The following is an 11,622-nucleotide window of genomic DNA, read 5'->3' as shown; positions in this document are numbered from 1 at the left end:
ATCAAGAGTCAATGCTGCCCTCAATTCCAATTAAGATAATTTCTTTCACACATGCCCTTCTATTTAGGGATCACTTTTGTTTGTTTTTTATAATCTCTGCAATTATCCCATTATTCACCATACTACACTCCTGCTTTTTTCATCAAAACATTAAAAATATCTTGGTCTAATATCCTTCCTCCTAATTTTCCACACGTCTACCTTATATTCTACTCAGAAGACTGAAGAAAACTTGTAACTCTTTAAGGCCTGCAGGCCAAGAACTCAGCTCAGTCTCAATTGTGGAGTATTTCAGCTCTGCTATCTTTAAGTCCTTTTAAGTCCTCCTCCCTCAGTTTTTGATATCAATTTCTATAGTTCCCTCCATATTTTTCCCAATTATAGCAAAAATCTTCCCTAGATTTCAAATCCCTGAAAGAAACTGATTAAGTAGCCACATGAGCATGGATTGAAATAGGTCCCATCTGTATAACTTGATTTCAATAGTCTATCATCTCACAGATTATGTGGGATGGCTGGATTCCCACAAGGCTTGGTCCAGATCTGCCTGTGGTTCCATGCATTGCCAGTATTCCAGAAGGATTGTAAAAATAATTAAAATTCAGTCTTAAGAGCATATCAGTCCAATTTCTACCTGCTGTTCCAAACCCTCCAAGGGCGGATCCCAGGGTGGCGCCGAGAGAACTGCTACTTCCGAATCCCAAAGATGTGTTGGCAGGCTGGGCAGAGCCCTGGGAGAAGAGGGAGCTGCTCTGTGAATTGCTGTTCAGAGAGTTGTTGCCGTAGAAAGAACTGGATGCCAGGTTGTTATTGGGCTGCTGCTGAGGCTGGGGCTGAGGCTGCTGTGTTCCTAAAGGGCGAAATGGTCCATTTGTTGTTCCAGCAAGACCACCAGCTGCTCCATTTGCTGAAGCTGCGGCTGCTGCAACAGCTATGAAGAAGAAAGCAAACCGTTTGGCTATGAAAGGGACTGGCCACATTTCCAAACTACATTTTTATCTTTTTTCAAAAAACCTTTTAATGCTGCCTATCTTTTCAAAACAGACACAAACCATACAAATCTGTCTTTGATTCCTTCACATGAAGCTTCTATTTTCTGTTTCTACTTTCAATTTGAACTCAAAATACCACTAGAACAAGTTCACTATGCTGGTAGCTTTAAAGAGACTACAGATTAAAAGGGGTATAAACATCAAATGTATCCATCAAATACAATTTCTTCCTAAAATCTTAAATTCCATAAATATCTATGTTGAGGGTTTCTTCTAGAACCATGTAACGCATATACATCCTTCAAGTTCCTATTTTAGCACACTGCTGTCTTCTAGATGTTCCTGTTATTGTTCCTAATTAAAAAAAAAAACAAACAAAACATATAAACACTTAAAGTAAAAAACTATTACTCCTCCCAACAAAATGTATTATTCTGTCACTTCTCACTACTGTTTCCCACTTCCTCCATTCCTGCCCCTATGGCAAAAAACAACCCCGCCTCTAAAATTATCTTAAAATAATGACTTGGATTTCTGTGAAATCAGCCTTGGATTTCTGCCAACAAAGCCATTTTGTGTGAGTAATGCAACTTCTATGTTCTCAGTGGAACCGGACCTTGCTTCTAACCAGCTGGCACATGCCACCCCTCCCAACAAAAAGAAGAATCCACCAAGGTCACTTATTGCTTCTGATCTCTTTTTGAAACATTACAGGGTAAAACTGATACACTGAGAATTGCCAAAAGTGTATTTCAACATACTTTAAGAATATCACTATCAGTCGCCACTTTTAGATCTCTGGCAGGAGTCCACTCAGATGTGCGCTCACCTGCTTGTGCAGCTGAGGAACTAATGATGACTGGGGCAGGAGCTACAAGTCGAACAGGAGCTCCAAGACCATTTCTCGCACCTGCATTCACTACAAGGGCACCAGTTTGGTCATAGTAAGCAGCAGGAGCCAACACCGGATAACCTACGAATATCAAACCAACAGAGAAATGTGTATGTTAAACAAACAAGTATCTCCTGGGCACCAACATATAGTCAATAACCATAAACTCAGCTTTGGAGTTGAATTGACCTAGATTTATATACTGGTTCCATCACTTAAATAGTTGAATAAACAAATAAAAGAGGCTACAAATGATTATAAAAATCATAGTACTTTCATACTACACAATAATCTAAGAACAAATATCCCGCAAAATAGCAGGAAAAACCTAGACAGGCTTTAAATAACATGATCTTTCAATATTATGTGAAATAGAATCTCCACATCCCAGTTTAAGCCATATGAAAAACTGCAGGTGACTTCCTAAGAACACACAAAGGCTTAGCAACTAAAAAACAAATGAAACAGGTTAAAGTTATTTATTGAATTCATAAATGGCTCAGTTAAATTGGCTATGCTCTATGATCAGTAAAGGTCCATAAAAATACGCTGACATCTCTCAAAGACTTGTTTCATATGTAGAACATGAAACTACATTTAATTCCATGCAAAGCACCAAACCCAGCTGACAGTGAACCAAAAACAACATATATTCAAGATATGTCTATATAAACACGTATCTCAGAGGTAGGCAGCTAAAAAGAACCCCTACTATTGGTTTAAGAGAAACCTTAAAAATGTAAGGGATGACCCTATCAACGTGTACCAGAAATTTCTCGCTAATCATGCTGTTCAAAAACATCAACATAAAGACTTAGCCTTGAAAACTAGCTTGGCCACTCCATCTACCACTAATTCTGAGACAGAAAACAGATAACCCACCAACGAAAAACCACATATTCCAAGCTGCATGGACATTTAGATACCTCCAATATGACTTAAGACTGGCTCAGAACAATGCTCTCATCAGTGAACTATAGTCTAAGTGAGGGCAAGTGTATATCATCCTTGCCAGTCCCCAAATCATGACAAGCCTAAGCAAGGTGAAAGCACTGCTCATTCCCCTCTGTAATCACCTCAAACGTGCAGCCTTTTTCCCTGCCAAAGTATTAGGAATAACAATGCAGCCGCACCTGGCATGCCTGCTGCCAGACCTTGTCCAAATGCAAGGGCAGAATTCACTGCTGCAGCTGCCACAAGGGGATCTGTTTGCTGTCCCTGCTGGTTCTGGTTTGGGGTCAAAGGACGTTGGCTGGCTCCTCCACGGAGAACCTGGGAAGGGAAGAAAGAAATAACCACTTTCTTTTCATTGGAGAAGACCTACCATATGCTCAGGTTGGCTCAACTTTTAAAACTTAATTGTAAAACATTTTCCCTATAATGGTTTTTATATGTCACAGCTGTTAGGGTATAAATTCAATTAATAACATTTCATATAGTGGAATTTCATTCTACCATTCTTACTTTAAACACATTACCTTTATAAGCAGCAAAAAGCACAAAAAAGTGATGATTCATTCATTCAAACATTTTATCTCATCTGCCTCATAAAGTTCTTGTGATAATTAAGTTAAAAGATGAATCTGAAACATCTGGCATCAGCAAGTGGTAATGTTATCAAATATTTAATGCCTACCAAGTGGCAAATGGGCAAGTGAGACAGAGCAATCAACAAGACCAACAAAGCCCCTGTCCTCATGGAGCTTTTATTTTAATGAATGAGACAGACAATAAACCATACTATATAATGTCAGTGCTCTGATAAAAAGTGGGTGAAGAAAAAAAAATGTAACAGGCCAGTAATGGTGGCTCACGCCTGTAATCCTAGGACTTTGGGAGGCCAAGGCAGGTGGATCACCGGAGGTCAGGAGTTCGAGACCAGTCTGGCCAACATGGGAAAACCCCATCTCTACTAAAAATACAAAAATTAGCCAGGCATGGTGGCAGGCGCCTATAATCCCAACTACTGGAGAGGCTGATGCAGGAGAATCACTTGAACCTGGGAGGCGGAGGCTGCAGTGAGCTGAGATCAAGCCACTTCGCTCTAACCTGGGGGAAAGAGAAAACTCCATCTCAAAAAAAAAAAAGAAAAAAAAGAGTATTAATGGTGGGGGGAAGGGGTTCCCGACAGGATGAACAGGGGTAATTTACCCACATATTTAAAGTTAACTGAGTCTCACATGCACACAAAAGATGGAATGAGAATATTTCCTCTTTAACACTAATCTACTTATTAAGGTCCACATGGTCCCAAATGAGTTCACCAGATTCGATCTGGTAGGACTCTCACCTGACTGTTTCTATTTCCCTCTCACAAATTCCACAAACATACGCATTAGTCAAGTTCAGTGCAGAATACCAGTTATGCCACTGTGATAAAGGATCTACTTTTTTGGGGTGGAGGGTGGGGCAGGGAAGAGACAGGGCCATGCTCTGCTGCTCAGGCTGGAGTGCAGTGTGACACCATCTCAGCTCACAGTAACCTCTGCCTCCCAGGCTCAAGAGATGCTCCCACCTCTCCTGAGTAGCTGGTACTACAGGTGTGTACCACCACACCTGGCTAATTTTTCTATTTTTTGTAGAGACAGGGTCTCACCATGTTGTTCAGGCTAATCTCTAACTCCTGGGTGCAAGCAATCCATCTGCCTTGGCCTCCCAAAATTTTGGGATTATAAGTGTGAAGCCACTGAGCCCAGGCAAAGATCTACTTTTTATTAATAAAACATAAGACATCAAAATGCTAACAATCATTATTATTCTGAATGATGTGAAGAATCTATCTCACAAGATCTACACACTCCAGAAAGCAAAAATGCAAAACCCACAAACCAAGGCTAAAATTACTGAAGTTCCTAACAATGTGTTTTGCCATATTGTCAAGTGCACAGTTCTTATCAGACCACTTTCAATTTCACTGTGTTATTTATAAAAGTTAGACATATGGTCAAAAAAATGGGTACAAATTATTATTGGTATCATTGGTGTAAAAAAAAAAGAAAAGTAAAAAGAGAAACAACACTAATAACCAATTAAATATTTGTTAAGTGGGTATAATGTGACCAACACTGTCCACACTGGCAAGAAGAGATGGATGGACACTTAATTTGCCCAATCTTTTACTTCTATATCAGTAATAAGTAAGAATTAACAAATGATCTTGCAGATTTGCTGGAAATATCTGAAATAATGCCTTTAAGCCACACTGCCTGATACCTAGGAGATAATCAATAACCGATAGTGAATCACTGTTATCAAGATATTATATAATTTGTTTCTGACCTAAAGAACCTAACCAACTTTATAAGAGAAAATGTGTTTCAAGCTACATAGATAGAAGAGTCTGGGGACTGTACAGGTGAGTTTTGCCAAATACTTAGAATTTACATAGCCAGTAACTCAAAAGAGATCTCACTCTAGGATAAGTAAATAGCAAGCACAGAAATATGGCAAATGCTAATAGTTCAAAATTGCTGAAGATTTTAAAAAACAATGAAAGCACTGCTTTCATAGAATATAAAGAAGTAGGTTTATGTTTGATTAGGTGTTCTTTGAAAGGACAGGAGTGGTAGAGTGGACAAGGTACCTAAAGAAAGAGGTAGTCTAAGACTATTGATGAGTCTTGTAATAAGGAAGGAAAACAGTGTTAGCTTTTTGTTCCACTCTCTAGCAATCTGTCCAGTACCCCTAACTATACATAAAAGTCCTTCAGTTACCTGCCAATATTCATATATTTTCATTTCATCAATAGCTGTCAAATCCATGCTTTTATGGAAACAAAATGTATAGTTTCACAAGTAACGTTTTAAAGTCTAACAAAATCTACAAAATGACTGAATTTATAAAAACTATCCTAGAACAGTTAGCTTGCCTAGAATGCAACATATACTTTCTGATAAAATACAAGGCCAACAGCAAAGTTTAAAAAGAACCTCTCATTTTAATTACTATGACAAGGCAATTTACCAAGAAAATCATATTTTTGAAAGAATGGCTGCTAATTAAAAACTAAGGCTAAAAACTTCTCCTTAGTAGGGTTTGACAGAACCTGAAGGGCATGACAGAAAACTGAAAAGTTAATGATTATTATGTACATTTTATAACAAAAATATATGCATTTAGAGAACCCACCCAACTTGCCCTAGTTGTAGCTAGTTAATGATAGAAGCAGCACAAGATCTCAGATTTTCTTTAAGTCAAGACATCACAACATGGTCAGGAAACAAGTTATCAAGACACGGGCTCATATTCAAATCTTAACAACTTTGTACTTGTGTGACTCTGGGCACACAAATTATATTCCTTCAATCGGTTTCCTCTCAATTATGAAATTCTATTTCATAAAATGAGAAGCTGTACATCTATCATAATTAGTAAGAGAAACAGAAATTACATGTAGAGCACTTAATTCTGCACAGAAAGCTTTCAATTAACAGCAGTTATTAGTATTATTCTTGTTCACTGTATTAGAGCTGATTTTAAAACATGGTAATTAGTCTTCCAAATGCATAATAATTTAGCAGCCATTTAAACAAAAAGATGATCACACAAAGAAATACAGACTTATCCACAAAAAGCAGTTATTAAGAAATTTATTTGCTAGATGTAGTGGCTCACACTTGTAATCCCAGCACTCTGGGAGGCCAACACTTAAGGTCAGGAGTTTGATATCAGCCTGGACAACATGGTAAAACCCCGTCACTACTAAAAATACAAAAATTAGCCAGGCGTGGTGGCACATGCCTATAATCCCAGATACTAGGGAGGTTGAGGCAGGAGAATCGCTTAAACCTGGGAGGCAGAGGTTGCAGTAAGCAAACATGGCACTACTGCATTCCAGCTTGGATGACAGAGCAAGATTACGTCTCAAAAAAAAAGAAAGAAAGAAAGAAACTTATTTAATAGGCCAGGCACAGTGACTCATGCCTGTAATCCTAGCACTTTGAGAGGCCGAGGTGGGTGAATCACTGAAGGTCAGGAGTTCGAGACCAGCCTGACCAGCATGGTGAAATCCCATCTCTACTAAAATATAAAAATTAGCCAGGTGTGGCAGCACACACCTCTAATCCCAGCTACTCAGGAGGCTGAGGCAGGAGAATCACTTGAACCCAGAAGGCGGAGGTTGCAGTGAGCTGAGAGCTCAGCGCACTCCAGCCTGGGCAATAGAACTAGACTCCATCTGAAAAAAAAAGCAAACAAAAAAAAAAAAATGTGGCCGGACGTGGTGGCTCACGCCTGTAATCCCAGCACTCCGGGAGGCTAAGACGGGTAGTCACCTGAGGTCAGGAGTTTGAGACCAGCCTGGCCAATGTGGTGAAACCCCGCCTCTACTAAAAATACAAAAATTAGCCAGACGTGGTGGCAGGTGCCTGTAATTCCAGCTACTTGGGAGGTTGAGGCAGGAGAATCGCTTGAACCCTGGAGGCAGAGGTTGCAGTGAGCCAAGATGGCACCACTGCACTCCAGCCTGGGTGACAAAAGCAAAACTCCATTTCAAAGGAAATTTATTTTAACAGATCACTCATTCTGTCAACAAATTCTTTACTGAATTTCCTTATATATGGTTTGAGAACTGCATCTGTTGCCATGAAAATAATTTCATAGTGTCCAAATAACGGGCAGAATTTCAAGACCTGTCCTTCTTTCTTTCTATAATTGTGTGGAATCTAAAAAAAAAAAAAAAAAATTAAACATACACCCTCTGAGTAAGACTGATGTCAAGCAAAAAGTTCTTGTTTGGATCATATAATATATTCATATATGAGCAGGGTGTTTTGTCTCAAATGACAGCTTTTATCTGACAATGCATATCGAAGCCTAAATGCTGATTTCATTTGCTCCAGAAAAATTGCATTACTAGGAATTTTTTCCAAGGATAAACTTATGTAAAGGACGTTAATCAGTCTCATTTAAAACACCAAAATAGGCCGGGCGCGGTGGCTCAAGCCTGTAATCCCAGCATTTTGGGAGGCCGAGACGGGCGGATCACGAGGTCAGGAGATCGAGACCATCCTGGCTAACACGGTGAAACCCCGTCTCTACTAAAAAATACAAAAAACTAGCCCGGCGAGGTGGCGGGCGCCTGTAGTCCCAGCTACTCGGGAGGCTGAGGCAGGAGAACGGCGTAAACCCAGGAGGTGGAGCTTGCAGTGAGCTGAGATCCGGCCACTATACTCCAGCCTGGGCAATAGAGTGAGACTCTGTCTCAAAAAACACACATACACACCAAAATACTGATATAAATGAAATATCAAATATAATAGACTAGTCAAAGTATCCTTTGATGGATTTAAATGTACCTAGTAAAAATGTCATTTAAAAGAACACAAAATAACATAGTAAAGTATGAAATCAGAATGGAAAACCACGTGGACAGAATGACAATTTTGTAAAATATTAAATAATAAGGCTAAAATAACAGATACCAAACATATCAGCAGTGGTTTTCTGACATAAGGATTTAAGGTAATTTTTTTGTTTCAAGTTTTCTAGTTTACCACAGTTTCTATCAATAAAGAGGTGTTATTGGCCGGGCGTGGTGGCTCACGCATGCAATCCCAGCACTTTGGGAGGTCCAGGCGGGTGGATCATGAGGTCAGGAGTTTGAGACCAGCCTGACCAACATGGTGAAACCCCGTCTCTACTAAAAATACAAAAAACTAGCCCGGCGAGGTGGCGGGCGCCTGTAGTCCCAGCTACTCGGGAGGCTGAGGCAGGAGAACGGCGTAAACCCAGGAGGTGGAGCTTGCAGTGAGCTGAGATCCGGCCACTATACTCCAGCCTGGGCAATAGAGTGAGACTCTGTCTCAAAAAACACACATACACACCAAAATACTGATATAAATGAAATATCAAATATAATAGACTAGTCAAAGTATCCTTTGATGGATTTAAATGTACCTAGTAAAAATGTCATTTAAAAGAACACAAAATAACATAGTAAAGTATGAAATCAGAATGGAAAACCACGTGGACAGAATGACAATTTTGTAAAATATTAAATAATAAGGCTAAAATAACAGATACCAAACATATCAGCAGTGGTTTTCTGACATAAGGATTTAAGGTAATTTTTTTGTTTCAAGTTTTCTAGTTTACCACAGTTTCTATCAATAAAGAGGTGTTATTGGCCGGGCGTGGTGGCTCACGCATGCAATCCCAGCACTTTGGGAGGTCCAGGCGGGTGGATCATGAGGTCAGGAGTTTGAGACCAGCCTGACCAACATGGTGAAACCCCGTCTCTACTAAAATTATGAAAATTAGCTGGGCATGGTGGAGTGCGCCTATAATCCCAGTTACTCAGGAGGCGAAGGCAAGAGAATTGCTTGAATCCAGGATGCGGAGACTGCAGTGAGCCGAGATTGCACCATAGCATTCCAGCCTGGGCAACAGAGCGAGACTCCCTCTCAAAAAAAACAAAAAAGAGGTGTTATTCTAGCAATCAAGGAGGAAATGACCTGTGTAAAAAAAAAAAAAAAAAAAAAGAAAGAAAGAAAAAAAGATGTAGTTTTGCAGTTTACTGTCCTTTCTCAACTCAAACAAAAAGCTTACACAGATACGACAGGTTTAAGATTTGCATCTAATCCAATAAGTACTATAAATAAGCAGTCTAAAAATCTAGTACCCCTGCTTTGGTGTCAAGCCCCTTGAAAAACCCTGAAATGATCTGAAAGTGGTGCTTAGCAAGCCACTACAGTATGGCAGAACAAAATTTTACTATAACTTTGAAGATCCACTTTGCCACTTGCAGCTAAGCAATTTCCCTGTAGGTGAATTGATGAGTATTATTACCCCACCTAGGTACAACAGTGTCTAACATATAAAAGACATTCCATAAGAGTAGTTAAATCTGAGCCTGAACTCAGACACATACACACACACAAGAGGAAATTCATGTATTCACAGTGCTTTTCTATTAGGTGCAATATCACCTATTAATTACCCACAATACTACAATTCCCACTTAGAAGAGGTAAATTTTGTCTACATTTACCTGCTGCTGTCCTTGCTGAGCCTGTGGGGTCGTCTGTTGATTAGCTGAATTAGTTGCTGCCGCGGCAGCAGCAGCTTGCTGCTGGAAAAGACTGGCAGGGTAGACTCCCCAGGGAGTAACTCCATAATACTGGTGAGGGACCACAGCTGGGCCTAAAAATAGCAAAGGAAAGGTAAAGAAAGCCTGAACTACTGAGGCTCATCTCAGGCTTTCCAAAGATTACATCTGACTCAACAGATCCTACTGTAAAATATTAACTTAAAAGTATGTATTGATTTATGCTAGCTAATCATTAACTCTTTTTAAAGAACAGTAAACATTAGATGAGATCCTTACACCAGTCTTCTAATATAATCCAGGCCTAGAGGAAGAAGCAATGAAGAATGAAACATCAGAAAACTAAAAGGGGGAATCACTGATAGAAGGGGTTCGATTTAAGAACAGATGGAGGATGCAGGATAGACAGAGACAATATCTGTTGGTAGAAGGGAGTAAATGGAGGGTCTGTGTGCTTAAAGTGATGGAATAGAACAAAAGATTAGGATGTATCCCAGGTTCAACAGTAAGAATGGCACCTAAGGTGATTTAATAGAGTGCTGGTGTTTCATTAACTCTAGAAAAATGAACATCTATCAGTCTGACAACAAAACCCAGACACTCAACTGAACCTCCACTGCAACTTCGAAGTTTTTTTTTTTTTCTTTTTTTTTGAGACAGGGTCTCTCTCTGTCACCCAGGCTGGAATGCAATGAAGCAATCTCAGCTCACTGCAACCTCAACCTCCTGGGCTTAAGTGATCCTCCCACCTCAGCCTCCCTAATACCCGGGATTACAGACGCATGCTACCATACCTGGCTAATTTTTTTTTTTTTTTTTTTTTTTGGTAGAGGTCTATGTTGCCCAGGCTGGTGTCAAACTCCTGGGCTCAAGTGATCCACCCGCCTTGGCCTCCCATATTGCTGGGACTATAGGCTTGAGCCACCAGGCCTGGCCCCTATTTCTACTTTTAAAGTCACAAAGCCATTCAACACAACTACATTCAGACATTGATACACGAAATTTTAAACTTAAGTCAACATTGAACACAAATAGAAACAAAAAATACAACACCTTGACTTGTTACTGTTACTGCTGAGAAACTTAAACAAAATTAAGCATTCTCTGTAACCCCAGCACTATGGGAGGCCAATGTGGGAGGATCACTTTGAGGTCAGGAGTTCGAGAACTGGTGAAACCCCATCTCTACTTAAAAAAAAAAAAAATACAAAAAATTAGCTGGACGTGGTGGCAGATGCCTGTAATCCCAGCTACTGGGAAGGCTGAGACAGGAGAACTGCTTGAACTCAGGAGGCAGAGGTTGAAGTGAGCCAAGATTGCACCACTGCACTCCAGCCTGGGCAACAGAGCAAAGAATATGTCTCCAAAAAAAAAAAAAAGGCATTCTGGTTTAATCCAAATTATCGGTTCATTTTCTTTGGCAACAAAGTACAGTTGCAGTTGGCCACATAAAGTAGACAACAGAGATGTAACAAAGTTATGCAGATAACAACTTAAGTGTGGCAGAAATCTAATCATAGAATTCTATGACGAAGCTGGTGGCAAGAAACACCAAAGACACATTTGCTAATCAAGAAATGGGCTCAAAGCCAATTCTTCAAATCTGCTGAAACGTATCTCCAAGTTGAACTTCCTTAAAGCATAGAGTTAAATACTTCCAACTTGATTCATTAACAATAACCAAGCCTTAC

At 39.8% G+C, this 11,622-nt stretch overlaps 1 protein-coding gene and 1 non-coding gene across 24 annotated transcripts in view; both read right to left on the bottom strand.

Moving 5' to 3' along the window:
- The window catches only part of PUM1 (pumilio RNA binding family member 1), a 130,976-nt gene that overhangs the window by 34,631 nt on the left and 84,723 nt on the right, over positions 1–11,622 (bottom strand). For 11 of the 23 annotated variants that reach the window (XM_033227396.1, XM_033227398.1, XM_033227413.1 and 8 more), the window contains 5 exons: positions 9,875–10,026; positions 7,515–7,547; positions 3,018–3,156; positions 1,822–1,965; positions 635–931 (listed from right to left, as the gene is read on the bottom strand). In XM_033227396.1, coding sequence (XP_033083287.1) covers positions 635–931; positions 1,822–1,965; positions 3,018–3,156; positions 7,515–7,547; positions 9,875–10,026 — 765 coding nt within the window. The remainder of the gene's footprint in view (positions 1–634; positions 932–1,821; positions 1,966–3,017; positions 3,157–7,514; positions 7,548–9,874; positions 10,027–11,622) is intronic. The other 12 variants (XM_033227401.1, XM_033227418.1, XM_033227419.1 and 9 more) reach the window with 3 other exon arrangements.
- Positions 2,828–2,900, bottom strand: LOC117094050. The gene has a single exon (XR_004441377.1). It is a non-coding gene; the product is annotated as a small nucleolar RNA SNORD103/SNORD85 (small nucleolar RNA).

This window comes from Trachypithecus francoisi, unplaced genomic scaffold (genome assembly GCF_009764315.1).
Source record: "Trachypithecus francoisi isolate TF-2019V2 unplaced genomic scaffold, Tfra_2.0 Lachesis_group12, whole genome shotgun sequence".
NCBI lineage: Eukaryota > Metazoa > Chordata > Mammalia > Primates > Cercopithecidae > Trachypithecus > Trachypithecus francoisi.
This window is presented reverse-complemented; position numbering and strand designations above follow the sequence as displayed.